This window comes from Thermobia domestica, chromosome 7, assembly GCF_964235325.1.
Source record: "Thermobia domestica chromosome 7, izTheDome1.hap1.1, whole genome shotgun sequence".
NCBI lineage: Eukaryota > Metazoa > Arthropoda > Insecta > Zygentoma > Lepismatidae > Thermobia > Thermobia domestica.
In genome coordinates this window covers 234,738,681-234,764,473 of record NC_137460.1, presented here as the reverse complement: position 1 = coordinate 234,764,473, position 25,793 = coordinate 234,738,681, and the positions used below count along the sequence as shown (strand labels likewise).

At 35.6% G+C, this 25,793-nt stretch overlaps 1 protein-coding gene across 1 annotated transcript; it reads left to right on the top strand.

Annotated features, from left to right (window-relative positions):
• Positions 1 to 9,881: 9,881 nt before the first annotated feature.
• LOC145690751 (uncharacterized) lies at positions 9,882 to 25,129 on the top strand. The gene is made up of 2 exons (XM_081765968.1): positions 9,882 to 10,476; positions 23,789 to 25,129. The coding sequence occupies exons 1-2, from the start codon at positions 10,232 to 10,234 to the stop codon at positions 24,927 to 24,929; spliced, it is 1,386 nt and encodes a 461-aa protein (XP_081622094.1). The 5' UTR covers positions 9,882 to 10,231; the 3' UTR covers positions 24,930 to 25,129.
• The last annotated feature ends 664 nt before the right edge of the window (positions 25,130 to 25,793 follow it).

Genomic DNA, 25,793 nt, shown 5'->3' with positions numbered 1-25,793 from the left:
TGCCTATGAATGTCAGCAGGTGTATGATTTTGGCCTACAGGAACCACATCACTCACCTCACTTCTACCCCTGACCGTTTTACCAGACGAATCACCATTTTAAATCTCCGCTTCTCGTGTATCGAAACCCTCAAACCTGCAATAAGACAAGCATAAAAAAAAAAAAAAAATAAAATAAAATAAAAAAATCATATAAGAAGAAAAATAAAGAAGTTACAATGAATAACACAGAAGTTGTATGCATTGTAACTTTTTTACCCGATGATCCTCATAAAATTGTATAAAATTACTGCAAGATTCAAAAGATGGAATTCTCCATACATTAAGTCACACCTAGACATTAATTTTGGGACTTGGAACCAATTTACACAGACAGTGGACTTGTGTTGAGTGTGATAATGCTCACAAATTTAAAATTAATATAACGATTAATTTAGGACATTTGAATATATCTATTATTAAGTATAATTTTACATATTCAAGATTAATCGATGTCACATAACTTCAGGATATGTGATATTAAACCAGGAATCCGAATATTTCTTGTAAAACGAGCCCTGATAAAGACTTAGGAAACCACGTGAAGCCATATATATATATATATATATATATATATATATTTGCACATGCCCAGCAACATATGTATTCTCCAGAACAAAGATTTTTTTCTCTTATTTTTAAGAAAAGTTAAATGTTACGAGGGAGATTACACACTCGTTAAATTTTAAGGAACTTTGAACGGAATAGCTCATTTTTAGAAGGCACTTTTCAAACACAGACACTTTCAAGGGTGCTATTTCGTCACCAGTACGAAGGGTACCCAAAAGAAGCCGTCTAAGCACAAACCTTCAATCCCCTTCAAAGTATTCTCCACGTGCAGTAATACACCTGTCTAACCGTTTATTCCATTTTTTAAAACATTGTTTAAATTCATCTTTTGTGATGCTTGACAGCGCCTCTGTCGTTTTTTCTTCACCTCAGTAACACAACAAAACGCTTCCCTTCATGTCTCTTTTCATTCTAGGAAACAAAATCTGGATCATTACGGGACTCTTCTTTCAAACTACATCATGCTCCACGCGATCTTGCTTTTGTTCGGCAGTCAGCAGACGTGACACGAATTTCACTGCCACTCTTTTCATTTCCAAATCCTCTGTCAATATTTGTTGTACTGAACTCCAAGTCACTCCCGAGAGCTCCACAATTGTCCGTCGTCGATTTTCGTTGATTGCACGATTTTTTTTTTCAACATTTTCATGCGTTCGGGCCGTGGAAGGACGACCAGAACGAGTTTTGTCGTCAATTGACACTTCGCCATTTTTGAAACAGGCAAACCACTCAAACATTTGAGTTTTCCCCACAGCATCATCCTTGTACGCCGTTTTTTAACATTTCAAGAATTTCTGTTCCAGTTTTTCCGAGCAAAAAGCAGAATTTCACGCCGCACGCTGTTCATGAAAATCAGCCATTGTCAAAACGACAATCACACAGAACAGTTGTCACCAGTGGCGTATTTAGGGGGGGGGCTTCCGGGCTTAAGCCCCCCCGAAATCTTACTTACTATAGTAAAGTATATGAAATATCTTGCAGATTTTTTACATTTTCAGGCAAAGCCCCCCCCCCGAAAGAAAATCGTAAATACGCCACTGGTTGTCACTATAAACTCTGCCGAAACTAAGCTCAGGCCGTGTGGACTTTGTAGTGGACACACACCGTCCTCGTGGGTTTTCTCGGGGTTCTCCCATTTCCTCCCACTTTCTTCATTCCACCATTTTCACTCATCTCTCATCATCAACATCTTCAGCCTAACCGGCATAACCGTGGGACGTAAAACAAAGATTTCATTTCATTTTTTTCTGCCGAAACTAGTCCTGACCTTCAGCGACGGCACTCGGCTCACTGACTCAGGAATGTTCGCTCTATACGCTCCTAGCGGCAAAACGCTGTATTACAAAAGCTCTGCCCATCAAAAAATTAGTTCAGTTTATTTTGTCTATCCCCACGTGTCAGGTAATCCAAAAGTATTGAGCCACGTGCACACGAAATGGCGCTAGGGTAAAAAAAAAAAAAAAAAAAAAAAAATCTCAGGGTATGTGACACGTAGATGGTCAGATCTTAACGTCATTTCACAGCTGACAGTTTGAGCTAATAGAAGGTCAAACAAGTGCTGAAATTCTTTGAAATAGTCGGAAGGTATTACGCCACCAAGATGAATGAACTTGCCGCAAAACCACTTTATTTTACAATTTTATTTCAATAAAGGAGCAAATATTGTGCAAATCCGTGAAGAAATTTGTGCTGTTTATGGACAAAATACATTATCAAAAGCAACAACCAAAAGACGGTCGACTCGCTTTCGTTGACGAATTTCGATACTCAAGATGCTCCTCGTAGTGGGAGACCAACGGAAGCAAAAGTCGAGAAGACTGGCATGTAAACAAGTCATGTCATCACCAATGACTTGAACATTCATCATAAAACAGTGTTAAACCATTTGGAGAAAACTTTCTACAAAGAAAAGCTCGGCGTTTGGGTGCCACATGATCTGACTCGAAAGCATTTACTCGATTGAATTTCATCTGCTAATCAAACTTGATCTATTCCTAAAGCGGCTGATCACGAGTGATGAAAAATAAAAGGATAAGTTAAAAATTATCTGGAATGTAGCGGTAACTGACCTCTGTCCTCGTTTATTTTATTGTTATACTGTTGTAGTCATGCTATGTAGAATGATAATCATCATAGGTATTCTGCCCTTACTGGCAGGTCACTTGCAGCAGCTGAGAAGCTTCCATGCTCCACGGTCCTCCGCTAACCTCTTCGTCTTCACGTATAATATTTGTTTTTACATCATCCATTAATTGTAGTCTCCTTCGCCCCTCCCTCTCTTTCCCGCCACCATACCCTCTAGAACATCCCTCATGATACAATTTCTTCTTAGCCAATGTCCCAACCAGTTTCTCTTCCTCTTCTTAACAATATCTAAAAGTGTTCTTTTCTCCCCCATCATTTCTAACACCCACTCATTCGTTTTCCGCACGACCCAACTAATTCTTTTCATCCTTCTCCACACCCAAATTTCGAATGTTTCCAGTCGTTTTTCATCACTTTCACGTAATGTCCACGTTTCCGTCCCATGCAGTACAACACTCCACATGAAGCATTTTATGAGGCTTTTTCTCAACTCTCTATTCAAAGTTCCACAAAACAGAATTTTCTTCCTCCTAAAGGCTTCTTTCACCATTCCTATCTTTGCTTTTATTTCACGTTCGCATTTCATGCCATTACTAAGAATACTACCCAGATATCGAAAACTATTCACTTGTTCTATTTGCTCTCCTCCCACTTTATATTTGACACAGACCCCTTCGTTCCAATCACCATGGTTTTTGTCTTTCTAACATTTATTTTCATCCCATATTCTTCAAAGCCCATCCTCAGGTTTTCTAACATTTTATTGATTTCCTTTTTAGATTCTGCAACAAGCGCCATATCGTCTGCAAATCTTATGCATCTAATCATTCTACCTCCTACCGAAATGCCGTCATCATCATGTAAATTCTTTTTCACTATCTCTTCTAGATAGACATTAAATAGTGTTGGCGAGAGGCAGCATCCTTGTCGAACTCCCCTTCCAATTGCACTCTCTTCCGTGAGTTCTTCCCCTATTCTAACACTTACTTGTTGGTTCATGTATAAGTTTCTTATGAATCTTCGATCTTTCCATTCCAACCCTATCTTCTTTAGAACTCCCAACAACAATTCCCCATTCACGCGATCAAAAGCCTTTTCTAGATCGATAAATACAACATACACCTCTTTCCCTTTTTCTATAAATCTTTCACCGATCGCCCTTAATAATCCAATATCATCTCTTGTGCTCTTACCTCTTCTGAACCCGAACTGCTCCTCCTCAAATTCTTCATTTGTTCTTCCATATAACCTTCTGTTCAGTATTCGGAGCAAAATTTTAGCTGTATGAGATCTGAGACCAATAGTCTATAATCCTCACATCTCTTTGGGTTCACAGGAAGTCTTTTGTCCACTCCCCTGTCTCATGTATTTCATTGCATAGTTGGAAGAATTCTTTCTTTCCCTTGTCTCCTATATTTTTAATGAATTCGATTGATATATTATCTATCCCGGTTGCCTTTCCATTCCTAATTTCAGATAGCCTTTTCAAACTCATCCCGAAGAATACTAAATTCTTTATCATCCTCGCCTACTTCATTTACTACTTCAACATTTAGGATATACTGTCTCTCCCTACTCTCATATAAGTCTTTCACGTATTCTTTCCATCTTTCTATGACCTCATTTCTGTCGCTGACTAGCTTTCTATTTTTATTTTCTACTGCCATCGTAATACACCCTTGTTTCCTCCGAAATTCCACAGATTTCACCTCCTTATACATTGCCTCGTATTTCCCAACTCTTTCTAATTCTTGGGGGCCGCGGTGGCTCAGCGGTAGAGCGTTCACCTCTGGTCTTGGGGTTCCGAGTTCAAACCCTGCTCCCGCCAAGTGAACTTTGTGGTTGACAAACACCGTGTGCGTGGGTTTTCTCGGGGTTCTCCCGTTTCCTCCCACTTTCTTCATTCCACCATTTCATTCATTTCTCATAATCACCGTCTCCTTTAGCCTAACCGGCATAATCGTGGGACGCAAAACTCAAAGATTTAATTTCATTTTTTCTTTCTAATTATTCTATGTCCTCACATTTTCTTTTGTAAAACTCTTCCCTCGCTCTGTCTGTCTCCGTAACTCATTATTCAACTTTCTGTACATCTTTCTGCCCTTTTTTGTATCAACCTGTTTCCACGTCTTCCTTTCCCTCATTTTCTGCAACATCTGCCCTGTAACCCATGGTTTCTTAGCCTTTTGTGTTCGCGGTAACCTACTGCTTCTTCTGCAGCCTGCTGTAAGCAAAGTTTAATGTATTCCCACTGTGTGTTACTATCTGTGCCTATTCTTTTCTGGTTTGAATATTTTTCGAATTTTTCAACGAAAAGCTTTCTTATTTCCTCGTTTTTCAACCTATGTAGAAGTTTGATTCTAATTCCTTCATTTGTCTTCCTTTTGTTGTAGATAATCATGGCCGCTCCATTAGAAATTTGCACCAAAGAGGAACAACGAGCACTAATCCGGTTTTAGTGGTCGGAAGGTGTATCAGGGGCCGCAGACCATCAAAGACTTTCGGCACAATACGGGAATAGTGTCTTGCCGCAACGACCTGTCTACGAATGGATTAAAAAAAAAATCAAAAATGGTCGCACAAGTTTTACGTACGAAGAATGAGCGATAGATGGTCGTCCGGCTCCTTCCTCGTGCGTAACACTTGTGCGAGCATTTTTGAATGTTTCATGAATTTCATGAATGGATTGCGGCCCCTGATACGGTACATCTTCCGACCACAAAACCCGGATCACTACTCGTTGTTCATCTTTAGTGCAAATTTCTAATGAAGCGGCCATGAGCAATCAGCAATAAAAGGATGAAATGGAGGAATTAGGAACAAACTTTCATAGCATGACCACAACAGCATAACAGTAAAATAAATGAGAACGGAGTTTAGTATGAACAGTGTTAAAAAAAAAAAAAAAAAAAAAAGATATAGCTACATTGAGGATAATTTTTTGACTTACTCTCGTAGATAACCTAGGATAACAGTATACCTCTAATTAGCTTCGATAGTATGCGATACTTCCCCGCCCCATAGAAGTAGCATGTACGATACATACACCAAGGTAAGTTATTAGATTGGTTATCCCCCTTATTCTGATAATATAAAGCTACGGCCACCGATAAACGTCCCTTACCCATGCCCTTCGTAAGAAACAGCCCTTACGCAAACACAACCACAAGTGACCCCAAAAACGTTTTCTGCACTTACTGAGTGACAAGGCTGTCACAGTTTTTCTTGAAAATGTGCGGACACCATTTGCTCTTTCTCCTAGAGAAAGTAATTGAGAAAACTGTAGTAGAAGCATATTGTATATGTGAATTGTGTGATGAAAATGATCTTAGAAAAATATTAAATGATGCAGTGCCTGCAACATAATTTATATAGGACGAAAATGTCAAAACTCAACACGAAGCATTTATGATTTTTTTTAAATGACATCTATACTATTGAAAAAATTAAGTGATATTCATCGATACTTAACTCAAACTATTAAGCCCGTGATACATCATCAAATATTGTATCGAATGGTTAGGGAAAGTTAAATTTGAACGTGCAAGACATCAAGTTGTACGCAACTTTTGAGTTGGTTACAACATTTGATACAACTGTTCTAAGATAAAACATGTTCTATTCCTATCCAACATTGCATCAAAGAAACGAAAATCACTGTGTGGTGGTACTAAACGTGGACACGTGCTTCAATTGAAATGCTTATTGATGCGTACAAGCAGCATCTTGTTTTGTACAAATGTAAACTTAAGAAATATTACAATAAATAGAAACGCAAAGAAGTATTGGAAAAAATTGTGGCTGAAGATAGGCTGGCAAAGCCAGAGACTACAGGTTGGTGAGCGTTCACATTTCACATGCACGATCCATATTTCCAGTTACTCGTTTATTATAAGATATACGATTTAAACAGCTTACTATTAAACAACTATCTCAAGCGAGTACCGCGTTGCACTCTATGCCAACCAATAAATGTAACAACTGAATAAAGAAATGTAAACAAATGAGCAACAAAGTTGTTTTGTATTTGATCGTTTATACTGCGTGTAAACGTTTTGGCCAACTTATTTGACCAAATGGCTATCAAAGGTAAGCTTGAAACATCTGATGGAAAAGTATGACCATGTAAAATTCGCTTTATAGACAGAAACATGAACTTGTACAGAATGTTCCTTTGTCAAAAAGAAGGACAAAGATTTAAAAAAAATATATACCCTATAGGAAAATGAAGAAGAGTTCAAATAGTTTTTGCTAACACTAGACTATGTCGCAAGTCTTTGAAATTAGAAACATTTAGACGGATAAACTCTGCATTAAAATGAACCAAAAATGTATTTCAACAGTTTCGAAAATTTTGCTCCTATACTAGAAAATAGGGTGTCTATACTAATACTGGTATTCAAATTTCCGATGATTTGTTCAGAAAATGCCGAATGTGAGCATTCGCTTAAGAAGGCGTGAAAAGAATTATCCTTAGGCAATTAGAAACAAACATTACTGCAAAAAGTCAGCAAAATTGCAAATTTGACTAGCGCTTGGTCGATAAAGCTGTCAATACGTGAAACTTAAAATTGAAAACAGTCTATTATGATAATGATGTCTGTAAATACTTTACTTTTGCATTGAAATCAACATAATTTAATTGAGTTCAAATGTCTTACATTAAAACGTATCCTAAGGTTAGTGACCTGGGCTGGGCCAATGGTTATCATTGAAGCCAATAAACTGGTGACATTAAAGAAATGTTGTTTAGACTTATAAGCCCTAGTGTATTATTCCTATATGCGATCTTCATTAAATAAGTTCACTGGTTTGGAAGGCGCAAAAACGATTTAACTCAGTTTTGATTAGTGTTGTCCATGAGATGAGGAGTCTCGTTAAATCTGAAGAAGTGTCTTGTTTCGTCTCGATTCTGAAAGAATTTTTTTTTTTTTTTTTAAATCGTCTTGAAAAAATTCTCGTTTTCAGTAATTTTATATTCTTGACTTTTCAAAGTAATTTTAGTAAGTTTTTCACTTAGTATTAAAAAATGTAAATGCTTTATGGGGATAAGTGTTCAATAATTAGCATTAATTTTTTTTTAAAAAATACATATTGCTCAGGTTTCTTAACCAATATTCGTATCGAAACAAGGCCCATAGGTAGGGGTGGCCAGGGAGTTGAGCCCTCTTCGACCACATCCAGGCTTGTTACTTGGACTTCTCTGACGAGAAGGGCCAGATTGCAGATCATCTGGTACCGCCGAACTAATTTTCGACCTCCAAAAGAAATTAGACATTCTTAATCAGCGAGAAAATATCTAGACACAGGCACACTACAATCACTTCGATCAAAATGTCGAGGAAAAGTAAGCTCAAATTTACGAACTGACAACTATTAACAGCATTAGTGGTCGTAAATAATAAATTGAAGCGTTCTACAAGGAACGAAGTTATTTAGAAAGCATTGTAAGCTAAGGAAGTAAAAAGACCGACAGCCAACGACTGACATTTTCTGTGGGAGGGAAGAAATTCATGACTGCGCAAGAGTGTCCCCTCTACGTCTACACTGAAGAAAGTCTTCCACGCTTTATTGGTTTACGCGGGGAAAAGGTTCGATAGTTTATGAACACACCTTTATATATATATATATATATATATATATATATATATATATATATATATATTATATATTCCAATTTTGCTTATCATAAAAAAATGCAACACGTCATATGTCATCCAAGTCATCCAAAGTGGAATTATATTTTGATTTAAAAATCGCAAATATCACCGTCAATGACTAATGTGTGAACATCTTATAAAGTTCAAAAGAGAAAGATTTATACCAGCAAGCAGCCTTCTCTATGGACACCGACTAAGTTACTATCTAAAGAGACCTGCACTAAGATTGTGCCTTAAATGACCAGATTATAGGGCATCCACATAAATTGGAAATCATCAGATCTATGCTTAATTGAGATTTTCAACTGTTATACATGTCACAACACATAAACACTTTACGGACACCAAACAGAATAGATATTAAAAATGATTAAATCATTCATAATTTGAAGTTTGTACTTTTTCATTTAAAGCTAAAATCATCATGTTATAAAAGCTTTATTATCAGGAGTATAGTTTAGAATTTTGTTGTGTTTTGGTTCTGAATGCCACTCACTTTTAGCTTTCGAACTTCTTGTATGCAATAAAAGACAAACTCTGCCCAAAGCATATATTATCTAATAAACAATAGCATTACAGTTTCGCTATTATTTATTAGATAATATATGTTTTGGTTATTAAAACTTCTCGCAAAACACCCGAAATAAGATTTCATGAATAAACCACAAGTATAACCACATTGCTATTATATATATGTACTCATACTTGTATTATATCAGGGTGGTAAGAAACTATTTAAACTTCGGGAGCTGATTTCCGACTCCGAAACTAGCAAAAAAGGTTCTCTAGAACTTTGGTTAGTGAGGGATAGTTTCGGCGATATAAGGTGCTGAAAGCGTGGCAAAAATGAACTTCAGAGGGCTGTAATTAAAAAACAACGCAACGTAGAGAGTGCGGTTTAGAACATGACACTTGAAGTCATATCTGCTCGATTGAAAAATTTAAGTTTCAAACCTTCGCAAGATGTGTACTAGGGATTACCCAAAGAACATAGGGATTAGTTGCCAGGTTATAAGAAATCCATAATACACACTTTCTACGTTGCTTTGTTTTTGAATTACAGCCGAAACCTTATATCGCCGAAACTATCCCTCACTGACCAAAGTTCCAGAGGACTTTTTTGCTAGTCTCGGAGTCGGGAATCAGCTCCCGAAGTTTGTTCAAATAGTTTCTTACCACCCTATATATATATATATATATATATATATATATATATATATATATATATATATATATATATATATATATATATATATATATATATATATATCCCTACTCTCATCTATGTTACAAATTATCATCATTGCCTATTATCATTCCCCTTCAGCTGTAGAGTTACTAAGGAAAGAAAGGAGGAGAAAGTTGTTGCAACTCAGTAAGGCCTCTTGGTCAGAGTCAAGACATTATAAAATAGGCTATTTTTATATCCTCGTTGTGATCTCGTTCAATGTGGTGCTCGTGCGAAGATGTTCTGCTTTTTCACGTGCAATCATCTACATTTTAAGAATCCTTTTAGTAGTATATTCCTTTTGAATATTTTATAACAATTCATCTTCGTGTCGCCCCACCTCCATATTTAATCAATATTTTGTAGTTGTGACAAACTACTCGGAATCAGACAATCGGTTCGTCCATGCCATCCATTTTTCATACTTTTGGAGTTTTACTAAACACACAACAATTGCAGTAATTTTGTCGACATTGCTCAAATGCTGCGATCGCACTTAGTATTGATTTGGTAACTTTTGTGGAAGAAACAAGAAAGAAGAAGAAAGTAAACAACGTGACAGATGGACAAGGTACAAGGCATATAAATAAAACCTTGGAATAGAATTGATTGTTCATAGTGCCTTATCCTTATTAAAATAAAAATGCAAAATGAGTAATCCAGAGGTAATTGATGTTGATGATGATGTTAATATTACATTTGTTAATCATGAATACGCTGTAGAGGTGGAGTCAGCACTTAATTATTTGATTAAGGAGGAAGGACTGACTGATGCTGGGACTGATACTCACCAGAACGCAAATAAGGAAATTCAAGAATTTTTGGTCATAGATGATGGCAATGGTGCAGAGGGTCCCGTAGAAGTAAAACAAAGCAATGGACATAGTGGACAAGAGTAAGTATTTTACATGGAAGAGATATAAGAGCATTTTCGTCTTTAATTTCATATGGAGTGGCTTAATTCAAAGTTTAGGGTTATTTATTTACACATGATTTCAGCACAGCACTAGGCTATTTGATTTAAGAAACATTGCTACAAATTGCTATGTAGATTGACAAGCTGTTGGCAAAGAGAAACCAACAAATACATTATTTTTTTTTCAGGTGGCATTTAGGATCTCCCCCAACTCGTTTCATAGTTCCAAAACCGAGTACTTTGTTTTTGTCTAAAGTGTGATAAAGGTAGAAGTACAAGGGCCCTGGGGGCTTCTAACTCCCTTCGTTAGCTGTCCCTAGCTCAGCTATATTTTGTAAAGTAAGAAACACTGTTGTAAATCTTATATGTGGAAGATTGGGGGAGATAATAAATATTTTTTTTTTCGGTAAGAAAAATCAGATTAACGTTTCTTGTGTTGGCTCCTTTTCATCTCCCGTGCCCAGTCTTGCACAGATGTACAATATAGGTGGACAATGATGTTGCTCCAGTTACTTTTAGAAACTCATTTTTATCCCTCTTATGTGTTGTGATTAACTTTAACGAGTTAAGTTCCAAAGTTGGGCATCCGTTTCCAGCAAAATTTTTAAAAAATACAGGAAATATATGGATAATTTGATCGTTTGTATGCTTGATAATATATGAGTCTCGAAAAATCTGCTTATTTTTTTATATAAGCGGTTATAAACATGGGACTATACGACGAGCGGAGGGAACTACTTGGCGCAGGGTAACCGAACAGTTGCATTGTGGATAACGAGCAAAATCTTTTAAAAGTTTGTGAAGAGCACGGATTAATGAACCTAATATAATAACAAATTGCAGAAAGTGTGCAAAGGAGATAACAGCGAAAAAACGTGGCGAAAGCGGACGCCCAGCTTCGGAATAAATGCCATGGGGTATGTTTAGTACAAGGGGTCCAGAAGCACGTAAAAAACACAAAATTTACAGGAGAAATGAGTGATGCAAACATTTAGACGTAACATAACGTAACCAAATCTAACCTAACCTAACATAAACTAACGTAAGCTAACCTGAACAAACCTAAACTAACGTAATATTAGTAGAAATAAGCGAAATTCTATCATTTTTTTAGAAATGTATGCCGGACTCTTACACTAATATAACATAAACTAAACTAACCTAACGTAACCTAAACTAGCCTAACCTAACTTAAACTAACTAACCCTACCCTAAACTAACCGAATGTGAACAGAAATTACCAAAATTGTAACATTTTTTAGAGAAAAAAGCTGGACCCCTTCTGCTAAACATAGGCCAATGCCATTTTAACTGTAAAATTACCTTTTCTTTCCTGTTCACGGCTTGCAAAAGGATATAAAATAAAATCTATATAAAAAAAATATATAAATAAGTTAATATACAGCACAATACCATATGATATATATATGAGTTTAGTTTGTTAGCAGATACCCCGAGACAAATTGCTGTGAAAGTAGTTCGGTGACGTTGATGTGCTACGGTGTCATTTTTAAGTTGCTAAACATAATTAAATACGGACAGATCAGGGTTGGCTGGTTTAAACCAGCTGGTTTAAAAAAATAAAAAATATTCGTGAAAGTGTAAGTGTTCGTAAAATCTTGATGAACACACGTGGGTTATCACGTTTCACTATTCGTATTATATTCACTAAAGTATTCGTATTATATTCAGACCTAAATTGACCATTCATTACTCAAAGAGCTTAATAATACTACAAAAGCAACTTTTTTTTTTTTTTTTTATAAGTATGAATGTTTCTTTTGTGATTTTTTTATAGTTTTTTATTATTATTGTTATGTAACTGCAATCAAAGAAAAATTCTAAATATTGTTTCGTTTCAATAATGTTTACTATTGATAAAATACATCGAAATGCCGTCCTCTTTTTTTTTTTTTTTGGGGGGGGGGGGTCATACAAATCACACGAGAGGCATTTATTGAAATCAGACGTGTCTTTGGTATCTATTTATGTATAAATGTGTCAGAGTCAAAGTGGACTCAAATAATTCGTCTCTTTATTCACTTTTTTTTACTGATATGCAAATTAAGTCATCGTATTTCTTTTACTTGGATTAATGGAGGTCGTATTGAACTGACTTTGACTAAATTATATCTTTTGTACTCTGCAGTATTTTGTAGTTGTCCATATGTAATTCTGTATAATGGTTTCACTTGTGCAGCTGTTTTATCTTTTTGTCCTTCTGGAATGATTCTTGACAATTATATTAAAAAGTACGTAAAGATTAGTACAACGTATTTTTATGAAGAGCCCTTCGTGAATGAGTCGGCAGACGTATCGCATTTGTGGCCAATTATTCCCGGTTTCGAGTTCAAATAGAGGGCAATTTCTTTCGGATGTAAGCCGAGAAGCGGTTTGGATTCTGCTTTAAGCTTATGTGACCCCTTCCAGCATAACCCGGTTGTTGCATAATAACATCAAGGCGAAACAAACTTATTTCTGTCCATATGTCATATAAACACACAGAGCAAATTATTATTAAAAAAAAAAAAAAAAAAAAAGTTTAAACCCAACAAACGGGGTTAAAAAAAAAACGAGTTTATTAGTTTCCTGAATAAAAACTATGGTTTTTGCCTACCCTGGGGCAGATCAAGTTTAGGCACAAGACTTGAAATAATTATTGAAACATTGTAATTCTTTCACGAATTTCCTTGTTATTGTCCTCCCAAGACTTGTACTGGTCGTCATAACACAGAACAGGATGTTTAGGCGCGGCCGTTTGGGCGCAAAGCAGTCCACGATGAGCTGCTTTGGTGTAGTTGTTCGTTCTTGACTGGTCATTGAGAACTCTGCCATATTGTCATACAGATTCCATATCCTTATTGGAAATAATGCTGTCCTTCTTATGCCGCCCAATTGTATCGTTCCTTTACGTTAGAGAGCTCTTTCGTGGCTAAGCGGTTAGCGAACGCGTCTTTGGCGTGGGAGACCCGGGTTCGGTTCCTGGCGGGAGCTCATGTTCGGATTCCGCGTTAATCAGTAGGTCCCGTCGCATATAGCCTCGGTGCTGAAAGGGACGTTAAACTCGAAATCAACTCAACTATTTACGTTAGATATATTACAGAGGACAGAAATTTGTTTTGGAATGTTACAGGCTGCCTACAGTAAATTTTATTTGGCGTGTTCTTCCTATTTCAATGTATAGCTAGTGCCTATAAGTGCCTATTTTTATAAAATCTGAAATAACTTTTTATTAATACAATAGAGCATCAACTATCCGGCCTAATGAGCAGATCAAATAACAAAAGGCATTCAATAAATACTTACATAGTACTTCTGGAACCACCCGTAGCATTAAAAACACCATTTTTATTTCAAAACTAGATATTATTCCTTTCTTCTGACTTGGTACATTCCAGTACTTAATAAACACTTCTTATGTTTTGTATCACGCATTTTAATAATTTATTATAGATAATGAAAATATGTATAGTATTGTACACATTTTAAGACAAATTTAATAATGTGTGATTCAAAAAATCAAGTACACAGTGCAGTATGAATATATAGTCACAACTTTAAAATAACTAAACATTAACGAAAAACGTAGTTTTTTTTTTTTTTAAACACAAATTACATATCTTTGTTACATATGTCTTTTATTAAAAATAAATATTGTTTTTAAAATTAAGCCTTAGTACGGAGACGAGATACTCGTGACTCTGCTGCAGTTCCTTCCCTTTTCTTTTCAGGTGGTAGAGACAAGTTGTGCATGATGTGTAGAAACTTTGATGTGTTCAAGAGGTTATTTTAATTTTTTACAAAATTATTTGTGGAAGTTTTCGAAATTTTCAGTGCCTATTTTCATATTTTAGTGCTTCAACGTCCGAAATCTAGTTATGAAATGCATTATAACATATGTAGGTAGGTAAACCTATTCGAATAAAAGGCTTTGCGCCCAAACGGCCACATCCAAGTGTCTGCGCCCAAACGGCCACGCCCTAATGTCATAGACCCTCATAACAATACTTGACTACTCATAAATGAAGTTTAAAGGGGATACTAGAAGTAATTGTTAAAAAATTACGATTCTTTCCGAATTGCGTATGAATACAGCTACACAAATGTGTCATAAAAACTACAGTGTAAAAAAGCACAAATCAACCTATGCTTGATGTCTGCTAGAAAGCACGATCATGCCATGTAACCGAATCAGAGCAAGGCAAAGCTGGTGGGTATACGCGTAAACGAAGATACAGAAAATGCGTGGGTTTTCGCAGTGATACAAGAATTCCTGTAGCACGCTTAATGATTTCGCTGAACAGAAGTACTCTGCTGGCAGAAAATTAGTGTCTGACAAAGTTCTCTTTCGTATGCATTCACTTATTTTAACCTCATTTAACACTTGTAATGGTTTTACACCAGTAACGTTACACTTGTAAACATAAAATACAGGTATGTTACGTACTAATTAATTCTGCTGCTTGTAGATATTAGGATCCGAGATTAGGAATGGAAAACAACCGGTATACATAATATACCAATCGAATTCAATAAGAATATCGGAGTCAAGGACAAGAATGAATTGTTCCGACTCTGCCATCAAATATATAAAACAGGAGAGTCGCCAAAAACTTTCCTCAAGACGATCATGATACCGATGGCTAAGAAATCGAACCCAAAGAGATGTAAGGATTATAGAATTTAGTCTGAAATCTCATGCAGCTAAAATTTTGCTTTGAATTCTGAATAGGAAGTTGTATGGAAGAACATATGAAAAAGTTGAGAAGGAATGGTTCGGTTCAGGTGTGTTAAGGGAACAAGAGATGTGGTTTGATTATTAAGGGTGATCGGAGAAAGGTTTATAGAAAAAGGGAAAGAAGTGTACGTGGTATTTATTGATCTAGGAAAGGCTTTTGACTGCGTAAAGTATTAATTGTTATTGGAAGTTCTAAGCAAGTTGGGATCGGAGACTCATGAGAAACATATATAAACCAACAAGTAAGTGTTAGAATAGAGGAGAGTGCAATTGGAAGAGGAGTTCGACAGGGAAGCTGTCTCTCGCCTACATTATTCAATATCTATCTAGAAGAGATAGTGCAATTGGAAGGCGAGCTTGACAGGGATGCTGTGTCTCGCCTACATTATTTAATATATATCTAGAAGAGGTAGTGAAAAAGAGACTACATAATGAAGACAGCATTTCAGTAGAAGGTAGAATGATTAGGTGTATATGGTTTGCAGATGATATGGCGCTTGTTGCAAAATCAAAAGAGAAAATCAATACGATGTTAGAAAACTTGAGCAAGGCCTGTGGAGAATATGGGATGAAAATAAGTGTTAGAGGGACAAAGCCATGGTGATTGGAACGAAGCGTTCGGTATCAAATATAGAAGTAGGATTGGAGAAAATAGGACAGGTGACTAGTTTTCGATACCTGGATAGTATTATTAATGATGATATGAAGTTCAAACGTGAAATAAAAGCAAGGATAGGAATGGCGAAAGAAGTCTTTAGGAGGAAGGAAAGTCAATTTTGTGCCCAAAAGATCTATTATATTCCAATCAAAAATTTTCTTGTAGGCCTTATATCTGGAGAGCTACATATAGTGTAGCCAAACCCAAACTATCAAGTAACTCAATATGATGTGCTTATTCCGTATACAATACGAAAACTCGATTTAGGAGCTGTTCAAAAATTTTGTGGCCCCTGATCCAAAAACTAATTACTAGCCAAGGTCGTAATCTTTTGATCCATTTTTGGTTTTCGTAATTTTCTTGTTTTTCAATGCCTCATCTCCTTTATAATGAATAGAGATATTGGAAAGATATTTTTACATTTTGGAAGCCAGACTTGAATTGTAACTTTAAGAAAGATGCAATTGAGGCTAATTTGATGGTTATAGTATAGGTTGAAACTTCCTTAAAACAATGGTCCTTCTCCAAGCTCTCTAACTTGATCTTCATTTGAGATACTTCATTTTACGTGTATAGTTTTAAATGCCAAAAGTGCTAGTTCAACACATGATTTCTTTTTGTAGAAGAGAGGAAGATGAAATTAAATAATTGTAATTCTGCATCTGTATCCTAAAGCAGTTACCTTAGAAAAAGAGTACAAATTGATAAGGTGTCGAGCAACCAGTTTTAGATCGTTACTAATGAATGTTATAGGTCATATAATAAAAGTTGTTACTTTGTATTCCCCTACAAAGTAAGGAAGTTGGGGTAATTAATAATTAATGGTTACAACTCCTTTTTTCAAGATGAGGGGTTGGTGCAGTATGAAAGTATTAAACAGTTTTTCTGGTTGTAATTATTTTCATCACACACAGAAAGTGTCACAAACTCAGAGGTAATATTTAAACGTAACATCAAATTTTTGAGAAATAGTGCTAATCAAGTGTATAAGTGATGCGTAATTTTCTGGAATTTCATCATTGTTTTTCAATTGATTTGTCAAGAAATACTGTTTCATGAATTATTCTAAAATAATTTTATAGGTGGGAAGATGAACAATAGATTTAGCCTATCATTTTTTTCTCTAAGTTACTGATGAATAGACATCAGATTTTTATGCAAATTCAGATCCCAGTTCGCGCCAAGTGAACTTTGTGGTGGACAAACACCGTGTGCATGGGTTTTCTCCCACTTTCTTCATTCCACCACATCTTTCATTATTTCATCATCGCCGTCTACTTTAGCCTATTCGGCATAACCGTGGGATGTAAAACTCTAAGATTTTTATGCAAATGCATATTTTGTTTGCTTATATGCATCTCTGTTAAACTTGGTAGGGGTTTCTAATAACAATAATATAGCCCAAATTTGAAGTTTTATAGTGCATATAAATGCATATTTCAGAGGTTAATGCATATATTAGTGCTTAAGAGCATATTCTGTAAGTTTTCATTTCCGACATATGCTTATAGCGTGCAAATCCAGTTGTAGTTTGTATTTTCAGTGCATTTCAATGTATATGGAATACAATGTTTTCGCTGTATTTAAGTTAAGTTGGTTTGCTTTTATCCATTCTGTAATTTTATCTGTCGTGTTCTTAAATATGAATTCCTCGGAGCAAATGTTATTTGGAATTTCAACTAAAATGTTTGTATCATCCGCAAAAAGTACGCTTTTGTTTGGAACTATATAATCGGGAAGATCTTTAATATATATAAGGATAAGTATAGGACCTAATATTGATCCTTGTGGAACTCCGTGCCTAATGTGCCTTACCTCTGACTTGGTTGGACCTATTTCCACATATTGCATGCGGTTAGTCAAATAGGATACCATAAATTAGCATGACCTCTAATACCATAGCTACGCAATTTACTCAATAAAATTCTGTGATTAACAAGGTCAAAGGCTTTTGTGAGATCCAGAAAAATTCCATATATTTTATTTCTTCTCTCTCTCGCTTTATATATATCACTTAGAAAAGAAACTACAGCATTGTTAATTGATTTGCACTTCCTAAACCCGAATTGACTCTTCGTGAAGATATTACTCTTTTCCAAAAAGGGCACCAATATGTTATACATAACTTTTTCTAAATTCTGGAGAAAACAGATAGAATAGAGATAGGACCATAATTTCCTGGGTCAGTAGTTGATCCTTTTTTGTGTATAGGTCTAATTTTTGCAAGTTTAAGATCTTCTGGAAATGTTCCCGTTTCAAGAGAGGAGTTGCATATATCAGTCAACGGTACAAGAAAATATTCGGCACACATTTTAAGCAAATAATAAGGAATATCGTCGGGCCCAGAAGATCTTTTCGTCTTCATTTTTTAAATAATCGATCTTATTTCTAACTCTGTGGTAGGTATTATGTATATAGATATAGAATTACTAGATAATTTTATGATGTTAGTCTTTTCAGACTCAGAATTTGAGTATGTTTTCGCAGCGTTGGCAAAAACAATCATTAAGTAGGTTTGCAATATGGTGTTTATTGGTTCTTTCTTGGCCATGGTGTGTTATTTTTTTAATTCCTATTTTTTTGCAGTTTTGATGCGGTTGATTGTTCGTTTACTACTTGCCATAGTGTTTTGTTCTTGTTATCAGATTTAGATATCCTATTTGATGTGTGCATTTTCTTTGCTTCTTTTATTACTCCTTTAGGAATACTTCTATATTTATTAAAATATTCTTTTAGTTTCCTATTGTTCGTCCTTTTCACAATTGTATGTAGTTGTTTCTTTCTCATGCAGGAATTAATTATGCCTCGTGTTCTCCATTTGCATCTAGTTTTGTGAGAATATACCTTTATCTTCTTAAGTGGAAAGGCTATTTCGAAATAGTGCCTAACGGTATTAATGAACTGTCTGTATTTGTTGTTTACGTCATTTTCTAATAATGTGTCCGTCCAATCTTCCTTGCTATGAAGATATTGAAAGTACTTACCGTTCGTTTTATGAAAGTTTCTCGCCCACTTACATTCTTTTCTATCAGTTTTCCGATTTTGAGGTTGAAGTGTTATGTTTATTTGAACTGCATTATGGTCGGAGAGTGATGTGTTAAGATTATTTGCTTTAAAGGAAGTAGTTTCATTATCTATTATAATTTGATCTATACAAGATTCTGAGTTTTCTGTAATGCGGGTTGGAGTGTTTAGTGTGATGTAGACCGAAGGATTGCAAAGTGTTTGATAATAATGTTAGGTGATTTTATGGTGTCAGGAAATCAGTGTTTAAGTCGCCACATAATACGATTGGTTTACTTTCTTTCTGAACTAGAGTTAACAGTTGTTCTAATTTTTCAATAAAACGGGGAAAGGAGCTGTCAGGTGTTCTATACATGACTATTATAATGAACCTATGTCCTGTTTTTTCGATTTCTATTACTGTATGCTCAAATGTCTGTTCCTCATTTAGATACATGCTGTTGTTTTTTACTTTATACTGTAATATTTTTCTCACAAACATTAAAGCAACACCGCACCTACTGAAGGTCCGGCAAAATCCACCATCACATATATAATTTGGTAGGACTGTATACTCTATTTCACCTTCCCTCAACCAGTGTTCGGTAATACAAATTACGTCTGGGTTCATCAGCTCATTGTCGTTTCTAATTAGTATGTCTAGTCTCATCTACTTTATTTCTAATGGATTGTATATTCTGATGTAGTACCTTTAGTTCAACTGTATTACATTAGTTTGATTGATAGCATACTGACCTAGAAGAGGTATCTATGTCAATGAGTGGAGCATTTGTTATCTCTTTTTTTTTTTTGATGCGTAGATTTTCATCTAACTTAGATACATGTTCCTCATTAACTACTTTAGAAGTGATATAGTCTCGTCGCATAAAAAAATCATTATTCCTGAGTTTTTCGGGTAATCGCCTTTGTCGATTGGTCACACGCATACTACTACTCGGGGCGCCTACTGTCGAATGTGTATGTTCCTTTTGTGGTGTCATGGATTGATAAATTGAGAGGATAACTTCGTTTCTTTTGTTGTATTCCGAAACGTTTTCATTGCCTGCTGCGTTACCATTAAAGAAAGCAGCCATGGATTGCGAACTCACAGTAGATGTATCTGTACTCCTTTTTTTAAAGTTACATGTTTGGTTGTGTACTGTCTTTCCACTATTAAGATTTACTAGTGTTACTGATGTACGCCCCAAATTGTGTAGCATCTTTTTTGCTACTAATAACATTTGGCTATCCTCACTGTGCATTTCAAGTAATCTATTCCCCATAGCTAAACTAAAACTTACGTTGGAGAACTGAAATGTGTTCAAAGCTCTCCGGAAGGAATCGATTTAAGTACTTCATGGATTCGTAGATCAATATATGACCTAAAATCTATCTCCACATCAAATTGTTGGTTAGCTGTACCGTCTCAAGGAGGTTCCAAAGGGTACAGTTTCTAACATTGTCGCTTTATTTTGACCTGTTTCTGGGCCAATTTTAGACGCACAATATATATAGAAGACGGAATTTCATGGCCTAAATAATATAGATATATGATCCTTAAAAAGCACGGAAAAATTACCTAACTTCGTGAAAAATGACTGCGAAACCAGAAAAAATGACGTAGCTTCTTTAGTTGAAGTATGTAAGTTTGATTTTAAAAGAAAATAACCAAATAATGTATAAATTTAAACAATTTAATCAATAAGACAAATACAGTAAATTATTCGGCGTAAAATGCGCTAATTTTTAGCATCTGGGCCTACTATGAGGCACAATGTATGTGTACATATCTTCCGCGTCATTGCACGGGTAACAGTAATAAAGCAACTAACAAAACTAAGTTAGCGGAAAATCGACAAGGCTGTACCCTGAGGAGATGTTGTCCGTACAGCACGAGACACGACACACAAAATTTCATAGACTGGAATTAACGATTGGAACATACCCTCACGTCCTATTGGGTAGTGAAATCGGGACACATATATATGTCAAGCTTCACGACTTCTATCTGACCTTGCATTCGAGTTTGAGCCAAACAAAGACGCCTGATACTTTCCGCTTAACAACATAGGAAAAAGGAAATCTAATATATATAGTTCAGATCGTCTTTCCTTTACTTCTAAACTGTCATCGTATGAGAAAATGTGTTTACTTCGGTGAAAAGTCTCGAGCATATTACCAAAATTACCCCTTTTAAATTTTATCGTATATTTTTATACAATAGGGTAGTATCTTCATTATTCGGTTAAAGAAATCCTAATAAAGCTTTTTATTTCGTTTTTTTGTTTTGTTTTTTCTAGCCTGGAGGCATTGTAGAACACGTTACATATGGTTTCACGCCTTGCTGCGTCGAGACATAGGGTATGATGACGTCATAACTTAACAAATCAAATTTTCTTAGGCCTATTTTTATTATTTTTTGTCGGGCTTACTTTTGCACCGAGAAGGTCGAAATTTGCACACATCTTCAGTGCACCCTTTAGTATTTTCAGATTTGTTTCAGATCTCTGCGTTAACACGGAGGAGGGATCCAAAGGGGCAAAAACGTTTTAAAAAGGTATTTTTTTTTAAACAAAAATCTCTTTTTTTCACGATTTTTCCGCGTCAGATGCATAATGAAGACATGTGAACGGTACCGTTTGAAAGGCTGTGCTATTCTGAAGAGAATGAGGTACAAAACGTGACCGTATGGTTAATAGGGATTTTTCAAGAAATTTTTATATTACATCCGGGTCTTTGGGATCATCTGGAGAATTCTGGGGATCATCTTAGCTCATTGGTAAATATTCTTCTCGTCCTTACTTTCGTCCTTATTCAAGATAGAAGCTTGATATTGTGTACACACACATTTCGTATACCCCTTAGTAATTTTTAGTTGATTTTGAGATTGTGTGTTAACACTAGTGGTGGACACAAAACCCTTTTCGGTTTTCCACTGAAACCGGTTTCGGTTTTCTCCAAAATCTGTTATCAGTTTTCTCCAAAACCGGTTCGGTTTTTCACCGGATCCGGTTTCGGTTTTCTTCAAAACCGATTCCCATTTTTTCCAAAATTTCTTCTATTTCTGACCAGAATAGTGTTTCGTTGTTCTCTGGAAACCGATTCCGTTTCCACAAAAATAGTTTCGTGTTTTTCCAAAACTTTTCACCGAAACCAGTTTCGGTGAAAACCGGATCGGAAAACCGAAACCGGGTTTTGAAGAAAACCGAAACGTCGGTTTTTCGGATTTCGGTTTTCTAGAAACCGGTTTCCGGTGTTTATATATAAAAAAAAAGGTTTTGCCCATCCCTAGTTAACAAAGGAGGTCCAGAGCGGCTTAAAATTTAAAAAAAGAAATGAGAAAAATACCCGATTTCTCTCAAAATTTCCCACCTCAGGGACTTGATAGAAAAATATGAATGGCAGAGTTAAAGCCAAGGTGCTTAAAACCATGGTTTAAACAAACAAACAAACAAAAAATGCTTTAAATCGTATGAATGCATAGACATTTTCACATATCAAACCATTTGCGTTAGTTTTATCTCCTTTTCATCTTTTAATCAAGGCGTCCAGTTCAATTCTCGGTCGAACCATAACCGTTCTTTCAAGTGTAAACCAAATAGCGGTCGGATGTCACTTTAAGCGAAAGTCTTCCCCTTAATAACCTAGGTATTACATAAGAATGTTAAGCCTAACATACGAAACGAAACCAAACTATATTTCTGCTGCCTGAATGCCTGTTGTTTTATATTACATATACGAAACAAGGTTGCTTAAATATATTGGTAGAAATTGGCAAAATTTATCGACTGTCCACGTAGCTTCCAATATTAGTTTGGATTGGACTTTCGGTGTTAATTTAATTGAATGATATCTACATACTAAATTTGTAATTTAATACCTCAACTTTAGCGTACTGATTATGATACGTTGATCATAAAATTTTACATGCCAAGCAATAACTGGATTTCTCCGTTATTGGTTTGCATTAAACTAATAACAGTATTTTCCCAATGGCTAAGGCGGGAGTTTCCCGATTTATATTTAATTCTGTGTAATGGTTTCATTTGTGCAACTGTTTATCTTTTGTTCTTCTGAAATGACTCTTGACAGTTATTTTAACAAGTATGTAAAGATGATATATGTAAACTACGTTTTTTTATCAGGAGTCAGTCCTTCGTGAGTGAGTCAGCAGACTCATCGAATTTCTGGCCAATTAGTCCCGCTTTCTAGTCCAAATGGAGGACAATTTCTCTCGGATGTAAGCCGAGAAGCGGTTTGGATTCCGCTTTAAGCTTATGTGACTCCTTCCAACATAACCCCGTTGTTGCATAATAACACGAAGGCGACACAAACCTGTTTCTGTTCATATGTAATATAAATACATATAGCAAATTATTTAAAGCAATAAAACCTGATTTAAACCAAAAAACCGGGTTTAAACCCAAAAAACTTAGTTTTGTATTTTTTAAAACAAAAATGGTTTTTGCTAACCCTGATGAATGGTATCGTTTTTAAGGTTTTCTATTCTGAAAAGAATGAGGTACGAATTATAATCCTAGGATAAATAGGGATGATACTGTAGCTGCTTGACTGGAAGTCCATAATCCCCCCCCCCCAGAAAAAACAAAATTTAAAAGGGTTAAAAGAATGACAGAAAAATAATGAGAAAATATCGAAGCTTGCAAAAAATGACCAGATTATCACCGCACCGTAAAATAAAAAAAATGAAAATGAAAAAAATGACCTAAAGCTGAAAATTGGCAAAATATGAAAAAAAAAAAAAAAAGGATTAAAATTACCAGTTTATTTCTAGAACTAAGTGTAGTATTATATATATTTGATAGAAATTGTGTCCACGTTACCGGAGAAAAGATGGCATTTCTAATATCGGGTTCTTATTATCTTTTCAGTTTTGAAACCTGTAATGTGGAAGGTTTCGCTCCCCGTGTAAACAAAAGGAAGAAGACTGAATACAACAACAATGGTGGTGATGATGATGATGATTGCGTGATTATTGAGGAACATAGTGATCCTAGTAATAATTCGAAGTCTAGCCATTCAAGTATACTTCGGAGTGCACTTCAAGGAGTCTTATTTAAAGAAGAAGATACAAGCAAAGATTCCAGTGAAGGTAATGACTATATTTGTTCTGAACAGGGTAGTGACGATTCAAGTAGTAAGACTAATCTGGGAGTCTACACTGAAAATGTGGAGTTTGTTCCTGTCTTGAGGCCAGAAGTTGAGTCTAGTAGTCGTGTACATGCTGGTCGTAGAATACGCACGTACTCATGTAAAACGTGTGGAATGACTTTCGGGAAGAGACCCTTTTTAAAAGTACACCAAAGAATACATCAGAAGCGAAACAGAACAGCAGCGAGTGAAGTGGTGGAACAGGAACCACAAGTTCAGCTTGCTGAAGATGAAAATTCAGTTGAGTTTTCAGATTTTGTTTATAGTAAAGTGAACGGCAGAATTAACACGTTTCAGTGCGAAGAGTGTGGGATGGAATTCAGTAACAGCGAATCACTGAATATTCATAAAAAATCTCATGAAACTATGAAGGAATTTTGGTGCAGAATTTGCGAGAAAGGGTTTTCAAATTTAGGTAGTTTGAAGGATCACGAAATAATGCACAAAAATAAATTATACGTCGAGGATAATGTAGAATATATTGTCGTTGATGATGAGCCAACCAATCAAATGTCATCGGAAACTAACCGACAATCTCATTCCAAGTTAAATTCATTTCTGTGTAATTCGTGCTCTGCTTCATTTGATAGCGAAATTAATCTAATTACTCACCAGTGTTTATGCTCTGAGCGAACTGAGGAAGTACCTAATATTCAACCTGAGCATCAAAAGCACCGCACAAAGAAACACGTATGTAAGATTTGCCACAAACAATTCCCAGGAGAAAACAAATTGGAGAATCATATTAATAAATATCATAAATGTGATGTGTGTGGACGTTTATACACGGAAGAAATTTTAGTCATTCATAAAGAAACTCACGTAAATGGTTGCAAGGAACAAGAAATTGTGATATGCTAGGGAAGATAGGAAGCTAAGGTACCAATTGATGAACAAGCAACTACGGCTGTGATTTAACTAATATTCCTTTGCTCTTGAGACAACAGACTGATTCTCGTAAACACACAATACTAAATTAGAATCTTACACTTCGTCGCGTTACAGTTACATCTGAAAATTTTAATTGGGTACTTCTATACGAGGATAGCAAAATACAGGGTGTTCCAAAAAAATGTGTCACAATATTTTGAAAACAGATTCCTCACATCAAAATAAGAAAACAAAATCATATGGACCTGTGCTCAAAAGTGGATGGATACTTTCGTAGTTGTATCCATTACTATGGGACCCCTTAGCTCCATTACTATGGGACCCATCGTAGTCGGGTCAAGATATCACCGAGGAATTGATATGTGAATCTATCTAAGTATCCGTGTTTAAAAAAGAATGTTTCAGTACTTGCACACCAATATTTAGAGAGGTAGGTGGAAAGTGATCAAGTACTCCCAAACAGCCTATCAAAAAATGATTGTGCAAGTACCGGCGATTCTGAAAGATGGATATTTGGATAGTTCACATACTAGTTCCTCAGTGATGTCTTGACCCGACTACGATTGGTTCCTATAGTAGTGGAACTATGGACATTTAAAGTTCATTTTTTCATGTTTTCGGCACCATATAACTACGAAATTGTGCAATTCAAACCACAGGTACATATGATTTTTTTTTTTTTTTTTTTTTTTTTTTTTATGCGAGATATCTATTCCGAAAATATTGTGACAGGGAAAATTAAGAAAATGAACGAAAAGTGACACATTATGTTTGCTATCTTCGTATAGATTTAATTTATAAGGTTGTAATTTGTTCGTCTTCAGAAATGTACAT